General features: G+C 38.0%; 1 protein-coding gene and 1 non-coding gene across 5 annotated transcripts in view; both read right to left on the reverse strand.

The window, feature by feature from the left end:
* Window positions 1–23637, reverse strand: part of TRPM6 (transient receptor potential cation channel subfamily M member 6) — a 165585-nt gene that overhangs the window by 75826 nt on the left and 66122 nt on the right. For all 4 annotated transcript variants that reach the window (XM_014735413.3, XM_023627203.2, XM_005604949.4 and 1 more), the window contains exons 6-13: window positions 23302–23426; window positions 18610–18781; window positions 8745–8913; window positions 7542–7665; window positions 5458–5530; window positions 5236–5336; window positions 2691–2825; window positions 114–167 (exon numbers count right to left, since the gene is read on the reverse strand). In XM_014735413.3, coding sequence (XP_014590899.3) covers window positions 114–167; window positions 2691–2825; window positions 5236–5336; window positions 5458–5530; window positions 7542–7665; window positions 8745–8913; window positions 18610–18781; window positions 23302–23426 — 953 coding nt within the window. The remainder of the gene's footprint in view (window positions 1–113; window positions 168–2690; window positions 2826–5235; window positions 5337–5457; window positions 5531–7541; window positions 7666–8744; window positions 8914–18609; window positions 18782–23301; window positions 23427–23637) is intronic.
* LOC111770259 (U6 spliceosomal RNA) lies at window positions 2298–2404 on the reverse strand. The gene has a single exon (XR_002803418.2). It is a non-coding gene; the product is annotated as a U6 spliceosomal RNA (small nuclear RNA).

Here is a 23637-nt window from a genome sequence, read left to right on the forward strand (position 1 = left end):
TAATTCACTAGAAAATCCATATCTACATTTTATGAAGCAAAATCTGGCAACATCTCCATCCCAAAGCTGAGGCAATACACAAAGAAATTTGCACACCTTCATAATTAGTTTACCTGCTTTACATCTTGAACAAGATGATGCAAGAGCATATTAGTAGGTCCTTGTTTCTGTAACAAAGAACAAAAGAAAGAATTATTCCTTTTAATTACCGTGTGCTAGGAGAAACAAAAAACAACTTTATTTCAGAATACATAAACAACTCAGAGTACTGAAAATTTTCAAGGTCTTTAGTAATGAAGCTAAAGCCAAATTAATTCTAAGGACAGTATTTCCCAAGAGACGCTGTCATTAGACTGAAATATTTTTCAAAGCAAGATATATATATGTAGGCAGTAAGAACTTAACTTATTTTTTAAGAATCAGAAATAAATTTTAAGTAATTTATAACTAACCTTTATCATATATAAATTACACAATTACAAATCCCATCACACAATTACATTCTATCAAAAAATATTTATTGAACACTTACTATGTGTTTCCAATTAAGCTTTTGAAGATTCAATGAAGATTCTAAGTGCTTTCTTCACAGAGCTTTACAATCTAATAGAAGAGAGTGGGCACTTACACTAAAAAATAACCAACAATATGAAGATGTGTGTGCTCAAAAAGACTTGTGAATAATTTGTACTACAGGGACAGATGACTGTGAACTGCAGTAATTAAGGAGACAGAACTTGAACAAGGCTTTGAAAAAAGGGTAAGATTCAAAGGGCAAGGAAGGACATTTCAAGAAGGTTGCATGGCTTCAGCAATTGGTGTTTTCACAATGAGTAAGCCAGTCTAGTTTCCATAAAAGGTTTGCATAGGAAAACAGCAGGAATAGAATGTTAATGATGGCCTTAGGTTGAGATGTTCCTAATGCTTCAATAAAAGCAATTTGTTCTTATCCACATCTTTGGCTTTTTTTTTTTTCATTGAGTTATTGATAGGTTACAATCTTGTGAAATTTCAGTTGTACGTTAATGTTTGTCAGTCATGTTGTAGGTGCACCACTTCACCCTTTGTGCCCACCCCCCACCCCACCTTTCCCCTGGTATCCACTAAACTGTTCTTAGTCCATAATTTTAAATTCCTCATATGAGTGGAGTCATACACAGATTATCCTTCTCTCGCTGGCTTATTTTACTTAACATAATTCTCTCAAGGTCCATCCATGTTATTGCAAATGGAAGGATTTTGTTCTGTTTTGCAGCTGAGTCGTATTCCATTGTATACATGTACCACATCTTCTTTATCCATTCATCTGTTGCTGGACACTTAGGTTGCTTCCACGTCTTGGCTATTGTAAAGAGTGCTGCAATAAACACTGGGGTGCACAGGACTTTTGGGATTGCTGACTTCAAGCTCTTCAGATAAATACCCAGTAGTGGGATGGCTGGATCGTACGGTAGTTCTATTTTTAATTTTTTGAGGAATCTCCACACTGTTTTCCATAGTGGCTGCACCAGTTTGCATTCCACCAGCAGTGTATGAGGGTTCCTTTTTCTCCACAACCTCTCCAACATTTGTTGCTATTAGTTTTAGATATTTTTGTCATTCTAGTGGGTGTAAGGTGATATCTTAGTGTAGTTTTGATTTGCATTTCCCTGATGATCAGCAATGATGAACATCTTTTCATGTGCCTATTGGCCATCAGTATATCTTCTTTGGAGAAATGTCTGTTCATGTCTGCAGCCCATTTTTTGATTGGGTTGTTTGATGTTTTGTTGTTGAGTTGCGAGAGTCCTTTATATATTATGGATATTAAGCCTTTGTCAGATATATGACTTGCAAATATTTTTTCCCAGTTAGTGGGTTGTTTTTTTGTTTCAATCCTGTTTTCATTTGCCTTGAAGAAGCTCTTTAGTCTGATGAAGTCCCATTTGTTTATTCTTTCTTTTGTTTCCCTTCTCTGAGAAGGCATGGTGTCCGAAAAGATCCTTTTAATACTGATGTCAAAGAGTGTACTGCCTACGTTTTCTTCCAGAAGCCTTATGGTTTCAGGTCTCACCTTTAGGTCTTTGATCCATTTTGAGTTTATTTTGGTGAATGGTGAAAAAGAATGGTCAATTTTCATTCTTTTACATGTGGCTTTCCAGTTTTCCCAGCACCATTTGTTGAAAAGACTTTCTCTTCTCCATTGTATGCCCTCAGCTCCTTTGTCAAAGATAAGCTGTCCATAGATGTGTGGTTTTATTTCTGGGATTTCAATTCTGTTCCATTGATCTGTGCACCTGTTTTTGTACCAGTACCATAAAAATATGGAACTCTTCACGAATTTGCGTGTCATCCTTGCGCAGGGGCCATGCTAATCTTCTCTGTATCCTTCCAATTTTAGTATACGTGCTGCCGAAGCGAGCACCACATCTTTGGCTTTAATGATGGTCTTACTATCATATTTTCTTAAATGAGTTTATATTTCTATTCTGACTAATTAACTAAAATGGCAAACACAGAAATGACCAAAGGCTAAAATGGATTTGGTAAGAATGTTTCTCCTTTGGTTAAAAAGTCGGTCTCTCTACAAGCTCTTTGTACATGAACATTCAAGGAGACTTGAACATTCAACATTTAGCTTAAGCTAAATCTTAAGCTAATTAATAAATAAATCTTAAGGGAGGTGATTGATGAAATGTTCCAGTACTCACTGTATTATAGAGCTCTTCCAGTCGGGGGATGGTAAGAAAGCGATGGAGGTTCACTCCATATTCTATTAAGAGCTTCACAAAATCTACCCGATCCATCACTAAAGCATCTAACATTGCTTGTTCCAGGGAGCCAGGCTTCAGAGGGCAGACACAAATAAGAGACAGAGAAACTTTTAAGAAAACAGAAAGAACTAAAGAATTACAATGTATTTGAACTCAAAATTATACAGACACAATAACTATATAGTACAATCTTACTAAGCAATGTTCAGGACCTGAGTGCAGAAATAACAAAAAGTGAACTTGAAGGCATAAAAAACATCTTGAAAAAAATCTGTTCTTGGATGAGAGGACTGACTATTGTAAATATCTCAATGCTTCCCAAATTAATGTACTGGTTTAATGCAATTCTAATAAAATTCCAAGGTTTCTTTTTTTTTGGGTAACCTGGTATGTTTTCATTTAGGCTTTACCTGGTTTATGAAGATAAATGGCAAATTAAACACACTCATCTACTTTTACTCCTACCTAAAACTTCACTAAAATTATCGCAAAGGGATTTTTTTCTTTTTTAAGAAGTGAAGTCACAAGAACAAGGAGGTCAAGGGCGCAACATTTTGGAAGTTGGAAAGCATATGGTCAAGCGGTGATTGACTTAGCAGTCCCCAGAAAGCCAATAGTGAAACTGGAAAAAGTCAAGAACCAAACGAATCTATGCCACAGAATTCTGGCAGCACCGGGATAAAATGGATGCACACGTGCTGAATTCCTAAGCTTGGGAGCTTCCCAGTCATCTTCCCCCATTTCACTTCCGCAACACCAGCGGCAAGGCTTTTACCTTTCAGGCAGGGAGCTGGAGGATTCTGATATGGTAACGTGACTAACACAAGAGAAAAGACATGAATATGCCAACATCTCAGGTCCTCCAACAAATGGCAGCCAGATCACCCCAATGTGAAGGCCCAACCTCCAGGCTCAGAATTGCTAAGGAGCTTTCTATCCTCCTCTCTTAAACAAAAAGTCCAGAACAACTAGACCAAAAACACCAGCTGGGAGGAATCAGACAAAACAGAAAGAAGAAAACTTCAAAAGAATTATCATTAACATCCTCAGAGAAATAAAAGAAGACACTGTATTCAGGATGCTATTATTTTTTTTTAAAAAAAAAAGGACAAAGAACAAATTTGCTCTTAGAAATTAGTACATAGGATGCTATCAGAAGCACAAAGCTACATACAAGGCATGAAAGTTAAAGTTGGGGAAATCTACCAAAGAAAAGATATGGAAGATAAGAGGGAAAAGATAATATTAGAGAAGCAGTCCATAGGTCCAAGATTTAAATAATAGGAATTCCAGAAAAAGAACAAAGAAAACAGGGGAGGAAATTCCCCAGAATGGAAATATATGGTTGCCAAGTTGAAAGCAGGTGCCCAGGGTAATGCATATAAAGACTCACAACAACACACATTATTGTGAAAAGTCAGAAGACCAGAAAAAGAGATTTTTGAAACTTCCAGAGAGGGAAAAAATAGTCACAAAGTACCGGAAAACAGAAAGATGTTTACTTCTCAAAGCAACCCTGAGTGTTGGAAGCTAGTCATTCAAAATTCTCAAGGAAAATTAGTTCCAATCTTGTATTAAAATATCTCCAAACATGTAAATTTTCAAAATTTTTGTCTCTCATATTCTCTTTCTAAGAAAGTTACTGAAGGATGCATGCCATCAAAATAAAGGAGTAAACCAAGAAAAAGAAAGACATGGATACAGAAAACAGACACTCTAACACAAGAGAGAACCCCCAGGATGATGGAGGATGACAGGCCAGCATCAGGAATAGCAGGCAACCAATGCAGATTGCAGGACCACAGACAGAATGTTGAGAGGTTTCTAAAATTGATGAATCAGAAAACAGCAATATGACTTATTATTTAGAAATATGGAGATGCATAAATGTCAGAAAAGTCAGAAAATTTCAAAAGTGCCTGGCTCTGCTCTTGTGACTAGCAGGGCAGGGAAATACTGTTTTAGTACTATTTGATGTTTTAAACAATGTGCATGTATTAGCTCGACTCAAAAATAATACACCTGTGGTATGGTTACAAGGGCAATTTTTAAAAGTGAAATGTTAATAGTGATTATCATTAGCGCTATGAGTAATCTTTCTTCTTTCTGCTTTTCTCTGCTTTCACTTATTTCTATTGTGAGTATGTATTACATTCTAATGCAAAGAATAAGATAAACTTTGTTTTAAGTAACAATATAAAACATCTGCCCATTCAAAAAGTAAATAAAAAATTCTTCCATTCTGTCCTCCTCCAACTTTCTTTGTCAGCTTCAACTAGGCTGCAGAGTCAGAAAAAAACTGTTTTCAGTGAGGCAAAGTAGATGAGAGAAACATCTTCGCTATCCCCAGACACCCAGCTACACAGATGCCGCCCCACACTCCCGGCAAACCAATCTCTTTCTCCTCCAATTTTCTCTTTGGTCCCTCCCTAACAAACCAATACACCAAATATTTTTCCAAATAACTTCTTTTTCACTATACCTTCCAATGTTGTCCATAAATTAGGATATGTTTCTTGGCAATGTCCACTCTGTCCCAAGCCATTGCCAGATTTAATTGTTCTGATGCTGATAAATTTGTGCCTAGCATAAAAGAAAGGAACAATCATATATTCTATTTAAAATATCAACATAAAAAATGCCAAGTGCTGTGGAATGTGAAAAAGGAAGTAAGGAATAGTTGTAACTCTATCTAGACGCTCACCCTTTAGTAGAGCTGTTAGGATTGCTAAATCAAGGTCTTGCGACTCCTCAGAATCAGGATCAAATATGGTAATCTATAACAGTTGAAAAACAGAAAGTCATACATTTTGGGGATTAGCAAATAAATGCTTTCAAAAGTATCCACAAAATTTACTCTAGAGCTAACGAATTGAGCAAAATATTCTTCATTAATGTTAAAAAACAAACAGAATTAATTTTGGGTTTTTTTTGGTTTTACTTATAGAAGAGAAAACTTTTTAAATAGGGTAATGGAGAATTGTGAGCCCTCAGGAAAAAAAAAACAACTAAAAACTTCCATGCATCCTAGAGGAACATTACTACATTTATATTACACATGCTATAATGAAAAGAAACTCAGTGTCAATTCCTAATGGAAAGAAAAGCCTTCCTCATTTTGAAGGGATACCAAGTGAGATCCTTCTGTTCACTTAGCCTTAGAAGCTAAGACTTCTGGTTTTTAATGAGAAATGAATCTTGAAGAATTTGTCATAAAATAAGTGAGGTAAGTACACCATATTCAATGAGCTAGTACAATGGACAGCATAGACAAAGTATTACAATGTCAAGGGGTCCAGTGCACCCTGGCAGACAACTGATTTTTTTTTTAAGACAAATAAGGACTTCATTTATGATTATAAAAGGTCATCTGCTGTTAATGAATGTATCTCAGTCTTTCCAAATGAAAATATATTTTACATAATAGACAACAAAAAAAGTTAAGACTAGCAAGTTTAAGGCCCCAAAATGCCCCCCATATTGCCTTGGGTAAATATTATAAGACCACTGAATCTCAGGTTCCTCATCCACAAAATGAGAGGAACTCATTAAACAATCTCGAAAGTCCCATGAAGATAGAAAAACTATGCTTATACAATTTACACATTGGTTGCCCCCACCTAATAGACCCTCTAGGTCCGTGAATAAAATCAACATTCAATTGTACAGGAGCAGAGAACCTAACTCCTGTAATGTGCAAACCGTTAGCTGCCTTCTCTAGTCCTCTCTTGATCATTACAGCCCTCATTAGTTACTCTCCTTGATGATAGGAAGAGGCAAATATAAGGGCGATCTCTTTAATATGTCCCTTTCTTAACTTACTGATTATTGTGGGAAATATAAAATGCAGTAGAGCATGTACAAGATTTCAGCACTGAGCTGAAGTTTTAGTTCTACCATTTTGTAACTACATGACTCTGGTCAAATCATTTAAATTCTCTAGGCTTCAGCTTCAGCATCTTTGACACTGAAATAAACAATCACTGTCATATTGAACTCACTCATGGGGCTATTTCAAGTGAAAAAATATATTTGAAAGCACACTGCTAATTGTAGACATGGTTATTACGAGGTCAACTAAAATCCCAAAAGGTTTTTCACGTATGTTTAGCCATGTTTTGTCTGGCTTGCACTTGTTCAACTGGTTTTTTTGAAGCCAGGTGTGTAAACATTGCCAAAATCTTGTATGATTTGGCCCAGCCTTCAATTGTGGAAAGATCACTGTGAATCATGTCATATCTGCATATTTACTGTAATCGTCAGCTTCATGTCATCCAAGTCATTGATAAAAATTTTGATCAAAGTACCCTAAAACACGAAAAATCTTTTCCTGTATCCACATTATGTTCATAGCTCACAGCTTGTGGAGTTTTCTGTCTTAAAGTATATTCTCACATTCCCCATGGTCCAGTGCATCCCCAGTGGTCTCTTGCAGGATTTACTCAGGATGCCTTTATCTAACCCAGCAGACTTGAGTTCATTTAAGACATGGAGCTCTTCCTGTACCCTCTGAAAATATTTATGTGCAATTTTCACTAAATTTGATCACTTTTCTGTAATATTGCTATACTATCTAAATATTTTTTCCCAGGTACAGTCCAGAATTTGAAGCATGAGGGTAAGTATGTTCTCAACTAAGGGTCAAGTTCTGCAGAGTTATATACAATCAAGTTAAAAAATAAAAATTACATATTTTTTAAAATTGTGAAAATAAACATTACAATTGTTGAATATTAGCATTATATATAAGTCAGTTGAGTCATCAACTCATCAACTCATCATACTTACAGAATCTCTGTGCACCATACACTCCATTAGAATTTGGAAAAGGTGTTTGGACTGTTTAAGACTAAAGTTGAAAGTGTTCTGAATCATGCAGATGATCTCCTCCTTCACCTGAGGACGTAGGGTCCTGGGAGAGAGATAAATGGCGGTGACTTGACACAATGCAGAGAAGGGAACAAGCCAGAGCATCAGGACAAGAATGCTCATCTGTTCTGTCAGACTGGGAAGATTTCTATGGACAGTTCTGCCAAGAGAACAAATGAGCAGGAAGCAAAGGGAAGCAGTGGCACCAGGAGAAAGCTGAATTTGAAAATGAGAATGGAATGATCTGCCATGATCCTGGAAAGAAAGAACTCTGGGGCAGGGTTCTGCAGCCAACAGATTTCCAGGAGACTGTGAATCCACAGAAATTGTGGGAATCATATTCTCAAAAGGGTCTGAAACCCCAAGGGTTTAAGAACCACTCATCTAGGGTGACTTTAGGAAATAAAGAGGTGTGAAAGGAAGAAGAAGGGGGTAAAGGGTGGAAGTAGAGGGCCAAGGGCTGAGGGGGAGAGAAGTTGTAAGGAAAGAGTTGTCAGAGAGCACTTATAACATAAACAGTGAACGTTTATTAAGCAAATTAGTGGGGTCAATATCTTCGTTTGTATTTACTTACACGGTATAAATATCATGCTTTTGAAACTGGAAGAATCACACTAGATATAGGGATGGCTAGAGAAAAACTACTATCTTATTTGAAAAGGGGAAAGAATTAAAACCTCAAATGAGCATAACATATGCTACATAAATGTCAGCCTATCAACTTCCCCAGTTCCTGCTCTTTTTACTAATGGCAAATGAATATGAAGGTGAACTGGGGTCAACACTGGTCTCCTCACTCACTGCAGAGTTCTTTCAGCTATCATGGCCAAATGTAGGAGCATCTTCTCCTTCCCTCTGCCTGGATACTTTTTCCTGATGCTCAAGCAAGGCTCAAGCATTCCTGTTAGAGGCAGGCCATTCTTCAGCTGAAGATATAGCAACTTAAATCATTGGAGGGAATTTTGGTGTTGATTAATAAATACAAAAATCACTGGAAAATGAATTCCAGTCTCAACCTCTGTGCTCCTAGGATATCCACCCATATGAAAGCAGAGCTTAAAGAACTAAAATGGAAGAATAAATAGTAACTGTAATTTCAGAAATGAAGAGTCAACAACTCACCCTTCATCTGCTAAGTGTTTGTGGGTGAAGGCCAGGAGGTCAGCAGCTCTGCCTGTGCCTTCACACACCACCACGGGATCTTTGTCTTTCACAGTCTCCCACACCGCAAGGATGACATTGGGGCCACCTTCTACCACCAGCCCAACCACAGGTACACCTTGTCTTGAGCCTATTTCAGATGACAAACAATATCAAACTGTTACAAAGGAACCCTTCTTAACCAATCAGCCATTTTGCTTTCCAGATGCACGTTGTTCAATTACCACATAGATTCATTACTGCACTAGCCCCTTTCTCTTCTTTGACTCAGATTTGCTTAGTTCAAGACCAAGCCAGAAGTTTGGACTTTAAATAAAAGTAGCATAAATATGGGGAGAGCATCTTCAAGCTTTTTCCAGTTATAAAGGTAGCTAAAGGCTTTCAGCAATTAAAAAAATAAGTAGTCTTCAAGAAATTTTAACCTTTCATTGCGAAAAATTTCAAACATTTCTAAAAGAAAACAATGATATAATGGCTCCCAGTGTATCCATCACTCATATCCAAAAATGATCAACCTTTCACCAGTTCAATCAACTTTTAATGTTGGTTATTTCTAAGAACAAGATAGGGTAGGTAACCCTCAAAGACTTTTACATTTCAATTTATTCCATTTTTCATTGTTTGAATTTCTTATCAGGACAATATAACATTTTATTAAAGTAAGGAAGACAAGCAAAAAGGAAAAGACCATAGAGTCATTTTTTTAAAAAAGATGTTGAGTGACATCAGCATCATGGTAGAGTGAGCTGTTCCCCTAGGCTCTCCTCCACTAAGATACAACAAAAAGAACATTCATAGACCAAAAGAGGACATCCAAACAACACAAAAGATGTGTGAGATATCCACGCAGCCAGATGTCTGAAGGGAGGGAGTGCTGGACCCCCCAGGAGGCAGTGACAGGAGGTAAGTGGATCTCCTCTCCTTCCCCAGTGGCAGCGATCTAGGGTGCAGAACCTCATGCAGTGAGTGGCATGCAACTCTGAGAGGAGAAGGGGGAAAAGGCAGCCTTCCACGGGAACACTTTCACTCTTGGAGTTGCCTCCCAGTCCACAGGAACACTCCACACCAAGGTGGCTAAGCAATCACGGGAGCACCCTCACCAAGCCGAGGAGCCCAAGCAGGCAGCCAGTGAATGCAGAGTGGGAGCACAGGTGGGAAAGTAGGCACCTTCTCCCCCCGATCCCACCTGGCACATCAGCTCAGTCAGTCAGCCAGGGCAGGAGATCCCTACCAGAGCACCTGTGCCAATGTATGAAGCCGCAGTATGATGCAGAAAGCCCTACTGGCACAGCTTCCAAATGACAGGCACAACTGAAAGGGGTCACAGCAGGCTCAGATAACACAGCTCCTGCCCCTCCCCTAGTGGTAGCAGGTAGAATCTGTGACCAAATACTACCAATATGCAACACCAAAAGTTCTGCCCATCAAACAGCAGAAAGAAATATATAAACACTCTGGACCAGAAAGAAAATGACAAGTATCCAGAAATCAATCCTGAAGTCACAGAAATTTACAATCTAAATGAGAGACAATTCAAGAGTTATCATAAAGAGACTCAATGAGTTACAAGAAAACTCATAAAAGCAGTTCAATGAACTCAGGAATAAAATCAATGAGCAGAGGGAATTCTACATGAAAGAGACTGAAACTATCAAAAAAAACCAATTATAAATGTTGGAGATGTAGAACATAATGAATTAGATTTAAAAAAAATCGAGAATCCTTAAAAAACAGAGCTGATATTATGGAGGACAGAATTAGTAATTTGGAGGACAGAAATATAGAAATGCTTCAGGTGGAGGAAGAAAGAGAGCTAACACTAAAAAGAAATGAAGAAATTCTCTGAGAAATATCTGACTCAATTAGGAAATGCAGCATAAGGGTTAAAGGTATTTCAGAGGGAGAAGAGAGCGAGAAAGGAGCAGAGAGTTTGTTCAAAGAAATAATAGCTAAGAACTTCCCAAACCTGGGTAAGGAGCCTGGAATTACATGTAAATGAAGCTAATATAACTCTTAATTACATCAATGTAAAAAGACCTTCTCCAAGGCATATAGTTGTAAAACTGGCAAAAGTCAATGATAAAGAAAAAATATTAAGAGCCGCAAGGCAGAAGAAGACAACCTAAATAAGAAACCCCTATCAGGCTTTCAGCAGATTTCTCAGCAGAAACCTTACAGGCTAGGAGAGAGTGGAATGATATATTCAAAATTCTGAAAGACAAAAACTTTCAGCCAAGAATACTCTATCCAGCAAAACTATCATTTAGATATGATGGAGAAATAAAAACTTTCCCAGATAAACAAAAGCTGAGGGAGTTCTTTGCCACAGGACCCCTCTATAAGAAATCATCAAGAACGCCCTCATACTTGAAAAAGAAAGAAAGGGTTTCCAAAGCCTTGAGGAAGGAGATAAACAGACAGATAAAATCAGAAAATTGAAGCTCTCTATCAGAACAGGTTAGCAAATGCTTAATTATAACATTAAAGATAAAAGGAAGGAAAGCATGAAAAATAACTATAATCACTTCATTTTAATGACAAACTCACAACACAAAATGGAATAAGTTGTGACAACAATAACTTAGATGGGGAAGAAGAAAAGGATGGAAACTGATTAGACTAAGGAGATAAGAGGCTATCAGAAAATGGACTATCTCATCTACAAGATCTTTTATACAAACCTTACAGTTACCAGTAAACAAAAAACCAGAACAGAGATGCAAATGATAAATAAAGAGAAAACTGAGAAAACCATCATATAGAATCACAAAAGTGAACTAGCAGTTGGAAATACACAGGACGAGAAACAAGGGAAATACAGAACAATCAGAAAACAAGTGATAAAATGGCAGCACTAAGTCATCGTATATCAATAGTCACTCTAAATGTAAACGGATTGAATTCTCCAATCAAAAGGCAGAGGGTGGATGGATGGATTAAAAAACAATACCCAGCAATATGCTGCCTCCAGGAACCACATCTCAGCTCCAAAGACAACAGGCTCAGAGTGAAGGGATGGAAGATGATACTCCAAGCTAAAAGCAAGCAAAAGGAAGTAGGTGTTGCCATACTTATATTAGACAAAATAGACCTCAAGATAAAAAAGGCAATGAGAGACAAAGAAGAGCAGTATATAATGATCAAAGGGACACTGCACCAAGAAGACATTATACTTACAAATATATACGTACCTAACAAATCAGCACCAAAATACATAAAACAACTATTAACAGACCCTAAAGGAGAAATTAATAGCACCATAATAATAGTAGGGGACCTCAACACCCTACTTATATCAATGGATAGATCATCCAGACAGAAAGTCAACAAGGAAATAGTGGACTTAAACAAAAAAACTAGACCAGATGGACTTAAGAGATTTATACAGAACACTCCATTCAAAATCAGCAGAATACACATTCTTCTCAAGTACACAAGGAACATTCTCAAAGACAGAACTTATGTTTGGAAACAAGGCAAGCCTCAATAAAGTTAAGAAGATTGAAATCATAGCAAGCATCTTTTCTGACCATAATGCTATGAAATTAGAAGTCAGCTACAAGAAAAAAGCTGGGAAAGTGACAAATATGTGGAGACTAAATAGCATGCAACTAAACAATAAGGAAGAAATTAAAGGAGAAATCAAAAAATATCTAGAGGCAAATGAAAGTGAAAATACACCATACCAACACATATGGGATGCAGCAAAAGTGGTCCTAAGAGGGAAATTCACAGCAATACAGTCCCACCTTAACAAACAAGAAAAATCTCAGGGCTGGCCCAGTGGTGCAGCAGTTAAGTTCACATGTTCCTCTTCGGCAGCCTGGGATTTGCCGGTTCGGATCCTGGGTGTGGACATGGCACCACTTGGCATGCCATGCTGTGGTAGGCATCCCACATATAAAGTGGAGGAGGATGGGCATGGATGTTAGCTCAGGGCCAGTCTTCCTCAGCAAAAAGAGGAGGATTGGAGGCAGTTAGCTCAGGGCTAATCTTCCTCAAAAAAAAAAAAAAGAAAAGAAAAATCTCAAATAAGCAAACTTAAACTACATCTAACAGAATTAGAAAAAGAAGAATAAACAAAGCCTGAAGTCAACAGAAGGAGAGAAATAATAAAAATTAGAGCAGAAATAAATGAAATAGAAACCAAAAAAACAGTACAAAGTGTCAATGAAATTAAGAGCTGGTTCTTTGAGAAGATAAACAAAATTGACAAACACTTAGCCAGACTCACCAAGAAAAAAAGAGAGAAGGTTCAAATAAATAAAGTTAGAAATGAAAGAGGAGAAATTACAACAGATACCACAAAGTATAAAGGGTTCTAAGAGAATACTATGAAAAACTATATGCCAACAAATTGGACAATCTAGAAGAAATGGACAAATTCTTAGACTCATACAACCTCCCAAAACTGAATCAATAAGAAATAGAGAATCTGAATAGATCAATCATAAGTAAAGAGATTGAAACAGTTACCAAAAAACTCCCAAAAAATGAAAATCCAGGACCAGACGTTTTCTCTGGAGAATTTTACCAAACATTCAAAGAAGATTTAATACCTATCCTTCTCAAACTATTCCAAAAACTTGAAGAAGACAGAGCGCATCCTAACTCATTCTATGAAGCCAACATCACCCTGATCCCAAAGCCAGACAAGGACAACACAAAAAAGGAAAATTACAGGCCAAGATCACAGATGAACATAGATGAAAAAATCCTCAACAAAATATTGGCAAACTGAATACAGCAATACATTAAAAGGACCATACACCATGATCAAGAGGGATTTATAACAGGAACGCAGGGATGGTTCAACATCCACAAATCAATGAACGTGATACACCACATCAACAAACTGAGGAATAAAAACCACATGATTATCTCAATAGATACAGAGAAAGCATTTGACAATATCCAACATCCATTTATGATAAAAACTCTCAATAAAATGGGTATAGAAGGAAAGTACTTTAACATAATAAAGGCCATATATGACAAAGCCACAGCCAAAATCATACTCAATGGGGAAAAACTGAAAGCCATCCCTCTGAGAACGTGAACAAGACAAGGGTGTCCCCTCTCTCTCACCACTCTTATTCAATATAGTACTGGAGGTTTCATCCAGAGCAATTAAGCAAGAAAAAGAAATTGGCAAGGAAGAAGTGAAACTCTCACTGTTTGCAGACAACACGATTCTATACATAGAAAACCCTAAAGAATCCATCAGGGGTTGGCCCCATGGCCGAGTGGTTAAGTTTGAGTGCTCCACTTTGGCGACCTGGGATTTTGCCATTTCAAATCCTGGGCGCAGACATGGCACTGCTCATTAGGCCATGTTGAGGCAGCCTCCCACATGCCATAACTAGAAGGGCCACAACTAATAATATACAACTATGTAGTGAGGGGATTTGGGGAGAAAAAGCAGAAGAAAAAAAAGAATCCATCAGAAAACTATTAGAAATAATCAACAACCACAGCAAAGTTGCAGGGTACAAAATCAACTTACAAAAATCAGTTACATTTCTATACTCTAATAATGAACTAACAGAGAGAGAACTCAAGAATACAATCCCATTTACAATTGCAGCAAAAAGAATAAAATACCTAGAAATAAATTTAACTAAGGAGGTGAAAGACCTATACAATAAAAACTATAAGACATTATTGAAAGAAATCGATGATGACATAAAGAAAGGGGAAGACATCCCATACTCATGGATTGGAAGAATAAACATAGTTAAAATGCCCATATTACCTAAAGCAATGTACAAATTCAACACAATCCCAATCAGAATCCCAATGACATTCTCCACAGAAATAGAACAAGGAATCCTGAAAGTCATATGGGGCAAGAAAAGACCCCAAAAAACTAAAGCAATCTTGAAAAATAAGAACGAAGCTGGAGGCCTCACAATCCCAGACTTCAAAATATACCACAAAGCTATAGTAATCAAAACAGCATGGGACTGGTACAAAAACAGACACACAGATCAATGGAATAGAATTGAAAGCCCAGAAATAAAACCACACAGCAATGGACAGTTAATCTTCGACAAAGGAGCCAAGAACATACAATGGAGAAAGGAAAGTCTTCAATAAATGGTGGGAAAACTGGACAACCACATGCAAAACAATGAAAGAAGACTGTTATCTTTCACCATCTACAAAAATTAACTCAAAATGAGTTAAAAACTTTAGGGTAAGATGTGAAACCATAAAACTGCTAGAATAAAATACAGCCAGTACACTCTTTGATATTGGTCTTAGAAGAATCTTTTCAAATACCACGTCTATTCAGGCAAGGGAAACAAAAGAAAAAATAAACAAATGGAACTACATCAGGCTAAAGAGCTTCTGCAAAGCAAAGCAAACCAGGAACAAAACGAAAAGACAACCCACTAACTGGAACAACCCACCATATATCCGACAAGGGGTAATCTCCAAAATATATAAAGAACTCATACAACTCAACAACAAAAAAACAAACAACCAGATCAAAAAATGGGCACAGGACACGAACAGACATATTTCTGAAGAAGATATACAGATGGCCAATAGGCACATGAAAAGATGTTCAACATCACTAATCATTAGGGAAACGCAAATCAAAACTACAATGAGATATCACCTTACACCTGTTAGAATGGCTATAACTTCCAAGACAAAAAACCAACAAATGTTGGAAAGGATGTGGAGAAAAGGGAACCCTCAAACACCACTGATGGAAATGCAAACTGGTACAGCCACTATGGAAAACAGTATGGTGATTTCTCAAAAACTTAAAAATAAAAATACCATACGAAATAGCTACTCCACTGCTTCTTATCCAAAGAACTTGAAATCAACAGTTCAAAGAGACTCATGCATCCATATGTTCGTTGCAGCACTATTCACAACAGTGAAGACGTGGAAGCAACCTAAGTGCCCATCTACTGATGAATGGATAAAGATGATGTGGTGCATACATACAATGCAATACTACTCAGCCGTAATAAAAAAAAAATGACAAAATCATCCCATTTGCAACAACATGAATGGAGCTTGAGGGTATTACGTTAAGTGAAATAAGGCAGACAGAGAATTATCAAAATGCATGGAAAAAACTTTATAAGAGAATCTCTTATATTCCGTACAGTGAAATATTATGTAGCCACTAAAGATGTGGTAAATTATGCTTATTGACATGGAAACATATCCACGTTTAGTGGGGGAAGGGGAAGGAGACGAGAACAGAAGCATGGATATTACATGATTCCAGTGTTCATTTTAAAAACGTTGCTCTGTTTGTGTGTAGAAAGTTTCTGAAAGCAGATATCTGAAAAAGTTAACAATGGTTTGTTTTTAATAGTGGGATTATGGAAAACTATCCCCTTCTTCTCTTCCCTGCTCTCTTTGCTTTATCTGAAAACAAGAGTATATAATACTTTTATCATCAGAAAAAGAAATCAAGAATTTTATTTTGTGGGAGAGGGAGAAAATTCAACTTTTCTTAGGTATATCTCTCTTGAAGCAACAACTAATTCCACAAAAAATAAATATATTTATGATTGTTTTCTACAAAAAAGATCTTACTGATGCTACTAATTTTTTTGTTTTTTTTTAAAAAAAAGATCTTTGAGAGTAGAAATGTCATCTGCTGCTACATGCAAGCTCAGGGTTGTTTTCACTCATCCACAAATGGAGAGTCAGCAGGAAGTAAGAAAGACAAAGACTGTGCTCTCCTAGGGCACACTTTATAGTGGTGCACAGAAGCCCTGAGCAATTCCTGTGGGAAGCGCAGGTCAACAGAGGCAGCAGGACAGTTCAGGTAACTGATAGTTCAGACCCCTAATGAGGGCTCCCTGCAGGGACTCTTCTTCAGGTCCAATCTCTCACCTGTCCTCCTCTCCTCTCCTCTATGGGTCTCCTTCCCCAACATCTCCCCACCCCACAGAGAACCACGTACCTGATCTGTCTCCCTTTTCTGACCTAAATGAGCCTCCAACCTTTATTTACACTAACCTCTAACTGACTGACAACAATTCCCAGAGTCCCTCCCGAGTCCCCTACCCCAACCAGGTGAAGACTCCTGGACCAAAGGAGGAAAAAAGCAAAGAAAGAGGTGAAGATGGAGGCAGAGAGTGGAGTGATGCAGCCACAATGCAAGGAACCCCTGGAGCCTCCAGAAGCTGGAAGGGGCAAGGAAGAGATTCTCTCCTACAGCTTCTGGAGACAGCACGACCCTGCTGACCCCTTAATTTCAGACTTCTGGCCTCCAGAACTATGAGAGAATACAATTCTGTTGTTTTAAGCCCCTCACCTGCAACAAAAGGAAACTAGCAAACGAATTAATGAACATATACTATATATCCAACACTATCCTAGGCACATCTATGTAGCCGCCCCTGAGGCAGGAAGGGTTAATAATCACTGGAAAAAGCTTGCCAACAAACTGTGACCTGGAGGTGAGAAGGCCGGTTAGCCAATGACGGGTAAGACCTCCACGGGGAGGCAACCTAAGACAGGCATCGGTCACCTGGGGGCACAGATGGAGACACAATATCGGGAGCAGGAGGGGCCGTTGCCTAGGAGGCCTTGCATGCTCCGAGATAAAATATACGAGCACAGCAATAACATGATAATATCAAAACAGAGGCCAAGGGAGGGCTCCTTGAGAAATCACTAAGAATTCTTGGCATTCACTAATTACTTCATCCAGAACACCTGTGTATGTTTAACAGCTGTAAGCTATGTATATATTGAAATGCTGGTTATAATAAACTCAGAGTGGCCATCAGCCCTCTCCGCATCTATCCTGATGTGTACATTGGATTGCGACACCAACAATCTAACATACTTTATCTCAACTAAATCTCACAACAAAAGGTAGATGTAGACAGTTCCTTCCCTTTTATATTAAGAAAACAATTTGACAGATATTAACTCCATTGCCCAAGGTCACAGGCAGTAGATGGCAGCGCTTTGGTCTGTTGGAGCTCACTACATTCTGTTGCCTCAGGGGATCCGGACCAAAGACTCAAAGGATGGTCAGCATTTCTCAGCCAAAAGTCAAAGACTGAAGAGGACCTGTGCCTCCAGAGGGCCTTCCCCCTCCCTGGCCCTCTGCCCCAAAGGGTGGGAGAATTTTGCAGAAGATTAAACTTATCAAAAAAGGCAGGGGCATACCTTCTGCTGCCTTGGATGAAAAAGTCTCCATTTCTCCAGGCAGCATCCAGCCTTCCACCTCCTTGTAAGGATTCCCAACTCTCCACCCAAGGACACTGGTGGATTCTAGCCCTCCCTGACCCTCTCCTCTCGCTCCTACAGATACTACCAAAATGGCCATCTCAAAGCACCACTGTGAGCAGGACGCACACTGGTACCTTCAGAGGTCTATCTATAAAAGCTCTGTCTGGTTTCAACACCTTCCCTGTCTGGGACCACACTCCCTACATTTCAAATGTCATCTTCCCTGTCTATCAAAGCTCATATCCCACTCTTCTCAGGCTAGTGTGCTTACTGCTCTTCAGCCATTCCCATTCCTGCATCAACACTTCCCCTCCTCTCTTCCTCCATCCATCCAACCCTAAGGACTCTTGGAGGCTCTGCTAAAGTCTCCACTCTTCCATGAAACCTCCCCTGACCATGCTGTCCCCTAAAGATTTCTTCCTCTCTTCTGACTGTCACTCACAATTCCGTACCACCATATATCCTGCCTTCTTCCAGCTGTGAGTTCACATGCATTAACTTAAGGAAGGGTCCTGCTTGGACCTCTCCACTCTGTACAGATGACAACTGAACGTCTTGCTCCAGAGCAGACCCCCAGCCAGGACCTGTCAGTACTCACAGCTATGTATTTTCTGCAGAGAGAGGTACTTTTCCAGGTTCCTCCTGAGCTTCATCTCATTTCCATACTTGCCCACGGTCCCGTCATCGGACAGGATGAAGTGGGAGTGCATGCTGTTGAGTGTGGTGAGCTTGCTGAGGGGGTTGCCCAGAGTCTGGTACAGGCACACCACCTGCGAGACAGCAAGGACAAGAGGGTGTCAGAGTTCGAGATCCTTTCCAGGACTCAACTGCTGCAAAGGCCAGTCTCTAAGCACTACAGAGTTCCTGTTGAGGTTAAAAAGTACTAGCTACTACCTAGAGCAGTGCTTCTTAAGCTGATACCTTGCTTTCCAAGGATCAAGTTGGGGTTTTTTAATTTCCCATTTTTTACTGATGGATACATGGTCCTACTATGTGTGACTAGTACACAGTTTGTGCTATATGAGACTCACAATGCAAGTTCAACAACACTCGAAAACATCATGCTCAATAAGCCCATGAACCATATGCTTGGATGTCACATTGCTAAAAATGGTTCTAAATATTCATTTTCAATTTCTGTACTTACCTTGTTTCAGATCATTAAAAGACTATTCAAGGATCTGCATCAGTACACAGACTACATCATTACCTAGAAAATACACCTTTTAATAGATCTATTCCAGAATAATATTTTGACACATTTTTTCTACTATTCCAAATGAAATGAAGAATAACAGCCAACCAACCAAATGGAGATTCATTCAATATAAAACATTCAGATTTTGATTAACATTTATTGACTCTTCCTTAAATTACTCCAATTCTTATTTGTGTTTAGAGATGAAAGCAGAGCATTTGCAATCAGAGAGCCCAAGTTTGTCCAGATTCTTTTACTAACTTTGACTCTAGATAATTTCTAACTCCTTTCTCAGGCTTATTTCCCTCATGCGTAAGTGACAATGATAATAATTCCTACATAAGAGGGTTGCTGTGAGAATTAAAAGAAAGAACAGATTTAAAAAGAATTACAAACTTTAAAAACTTTAGTCTTTAAAAGTTACCTTTATAATTCCTAAGCATGACACTGAAGCCAGAATCCAAAAAGAAAGAAATTGATAGATTTAATACATATTTTTTATTAATGGAAAAATGGTCATAAATAATACAAAATAAAAACTGGGGAAAATTCAGAATACGTAGCAAACAAAAATGTTAATAGACTGAGTTACAATGTAAAAGGTCTTTAAAATATAAAAACTGTGTTTAAAAATGCACAAAACCTAGATGTAAAGATGTTGAACCTTACTAGCAATCAGAGAAATGTAAGTAAAAATAATTAGGTATTATTTTACACCTATTAGAAGGGCAAAGTTTTAAAAACACCAGAAAACACAATGGTATATGGCAACGGTACAGGGAAATTGGCACCCTCATACCTTGTTGGTAGGAATGTAAACTGTTACCACATTTCTAGAAGGTAATGTGTCATGTTTTTAAAGGTAACTGACAACTAGCCCAAGCATTCCACTCTGAGAATTACTCCTAGGGAAATAAGCCAGCTAGTTTCAAAGATTTATTTATCTTACCACAACATTAATATGATTTTTTTGCAAAAGCGAGAGCAGGAAACCCACCTAAACAGACAATAATAGAGGAATAGTTCAACAAATTGCAGTACTTTAATACAGTAGAATATCATCAGGAGCGAAAAATCAAAATGCACCCTTGGCCTCCAAATGTGGTCTCTCACTACTATTTCTCACTAAAAGCAACCAGCCATTTCTCTAGGAGAAAAAAATATATACAATGAGCCTGGAACATTTTTTCATATCAAAACAAAAGGAAGCTATGAAAAAAATGACTAGAATTGTGTTAAAAGGACTCAGGAGACAACTTGAAATGGCTCCGCTGACCAAAATGGTACAATTTGAGCTGACTAAGAATACCAACTGTAATGGATTAGTGGATGGAAACATACCAAATACAGTTGGACCTCTGTATCCACTGGTTCTGCATCCGCGGATTCAACCAACCACGGATGGAAAGGCCTGTGACGGTTGCCTCTGAACATGTACAGACTTTTTTCCTTGTCATTATTCCCTAAACAATATAGTATAACAACTATTTGCATAGTATTTACATTTTCTTAGGTATTATAAGTAATCTAGAGATAATTTAAAGTATACGGGAGGATGCGAGTAGGTTATATGCAAACACTACACCATCTTATATAAGGGACTTAAGCATCTGCGGATTTGGTATTAATTTGGCATCCATGGCCCAACCCCCTGTGGATACCAAGGGATGACCACATATTTAAATTCATGAATTAAAAAAAACAACTCACTTTTCACCTTGGAGGATGGTAGGTAACCAACTCACTGTTTTGAAAACTGGCAAATAAAAGGAAAGAATCGGGCATTCATCCTGCACTTTCCTATGTGATTGTATGACAAGGTAAACCAAGTGGTTGATGAGAAAAATTTTTCTCCTTATAGAGTATTTAAGCTAACGTAGGGGAGGAAGAGAATTCCTCTACCCTCTACGTCCTTCTGGCTGAGCTACAAATTAAATTGACATGAGACAGAATAACAGGAGAAAATCAAACAAAGCTTCATAACATGTATACACAGGAGAAACCCAGGAAAACTAAGCAACTTGCCAGAATGACCAAAACACCCACCTTAAATATCATCTTTAGGGAAAGATAAAGGAGGATGTTGGGATAGTGGTTTGGGACTTCAAAGGGGAGGAAGGCAATCCACATGGAAATAGAAAAGCAAATGTTTGGTAGATAAGAATGGGCTTAGCAAGGACCCTCACAGTCTGTTGATACCCAGAGTCATCTATGGTGAAGGCCTCTCCTGGAGACAGGCCTTTTATGTTAAATTCTTTTAGGCAGTCAAGTGGAAGGTCAAAGTTTCTTTCAGACTCTTTTGTTCTTAAAAAGAAGCAAGGCAAGGCAAAGACACACATTTTGGGGTGGCCAAATCTAATCTCCCACACTAATAAATGAAGACAGAACACTATAATGAAATGTCAGCAGTTTGAACACTGTCGAAATAATGAATCTAGGCAATGACATCATAATAAGTGAGACGATCATGTGTTACAAGGGAAGGACACCCCTCCTCCTATGGCATAAACTTGAACAAAAAAAACATGAATCTGATCAGAACTTAGGATCAAACTACCAATTTACAGGAAAGACAGGAGATAAAGAAATAGGGTAACCCTACTAGAAGAGATTAAGTCTGCAAAATCCAAACTGTGGGAAACTCTTCAGGACAAATGACCTAGTTTCTTCAACAAATAAATTGCCAAAAAAGAAAAAAAAAAAGAGAGAGGGAGAGAAAATCCATAGATTAAGTGATTGAAAGTTACTCAGGGAAAAAAATAAGTGACTCAAGAGCAATAGCAACCCATCACAACATTGGGAACTCCTTTGGATAATTAAATCAAACAACTAAAAAATTATAAGACAATTAGAAACTTGAACATAGATTGGATATTTGATGATATTCAAGAATTTTTAATTTTTTAGGTATGATAATGGCAATGTGGTTATATATTTTAAGTTGCCATATATTGTAGAAATACATACTAAAATATTTCTCAGTGAAATTATTTGATGTCTGGAATTTGCTTCAAAATAATGGAAAGAGGAGATGAGGAATGGATAAAGGAATAAATGAAACAAAATTGGCTATGAGTTCATAACTGTTAAAGCTGGGAGGTGGGTACATAGGAATTCATTATTCTAATCTCTCGACTCTTTTAATATGTTTGAAATTTTCCAAAATGATAGTTAAAATAAACCATAAGCATGTCTATTTTAATTGACATAGAGAAATAACTAGGTGAAGTAGTTAAGCGAAAAAGCAGATTCACAGCAGTGGGTTTCTATTGTAACTTTTTTTACATACATAATTTTTTTTACTATACATATGTACACATACATAGAAAAGATTCTGTAGAAAAGATAAACACCAAAATATTAACAGTGGTTATCTTTCTTAACACTTTTTGTAATATCTGAGATTTTTATCAAAAATATACATGAGTCATAAACAGATTTAGACAAGTCCATTCCCTTTAAAAAAACAGATAGGATCAAAGAATCGATACCCAGGAATGAATGAAGCAGAGAGTAGTACGAGATGAGGGAAAAAAAGGGCCAAATCACGAATGTCTCTTGCTTCACTAAATGCATGCCATCGCAAGAAGCTTGGCTATTCCTCTAAGAAAGACAGCAGCCATGAAAGGATTTTTCACAGAGGAGTAGCATGATCTGATTTCTATTTTAGAAGAATCATTCTGGCTACTGAGTTGAGACTAGACCATAAAAAAAGACAAAGATGACAGTAGGGAAGGCTATCACAATCATACAGGTGACAGAAAATGGTGGCTTGCACCCGCTCAGTAACAGTGGAGGTAATAAGAAGAGGTCAGATCCTGGAGATATTTTTAAAGTGAAGCTGAGATAACTTACTGATGGATCAGGTTTGAGGAGTGAAATAAAGATCACTCCAGGATTAGTCCAAGGTTTTTGGCTTGAGCAAGGACAGGATTGTGACTTTCTAAGACAGGGAAAGGGAGGCAGTAGGAAGTTAGGAGTTGGTTTTGCACATCTTACATTCAAGATGTCTATTAGATACCCAGATACAGTGCTAAGTGGGCAATCGGATACATGTTCACTTCCTTCTGTTATGAAGGATTTTCTACTTACATCTTTTCCAATGAGATCTCTTTGATTCTCAATGACCCCCCAAGGAGGGATTCCAACTGTCCAGATTTTTCTCAAGGAGTGGGAAGAATGGGCTTTCAGGGCATCCCCAACATGTTTGGACACTCCTATGAACAAACAGTTTAGAAGCCAAACTTTAATTCACAAATCACGCAAAATACCATGACTGCTGGAAAGAGACAAATAGACAAGTATATGCAAAAGGCCATTATTAGGGAAAGTTGCTGGCACAGTGGAATTAATTTCTGATATATTGGCTTCCTCTACTCCCTCTTGACACCTCTCCTGTCACTGACTTCTCTACCTGAAGAATTCTCC

The sequence above is a fragment of the Equus caballus genome, chromosome 23, assembly GCF_041296265.1.
Source record: "Equus caballus isolate H_3958 breed thoroughbred chromosome 23, TB-T2T, whole genome shotgun sequence".
NCBI lineage: Eukaryota > Metazoa > Chordata > Mammalia > Perissodactyla > Equidae > Equus > Equus caballus.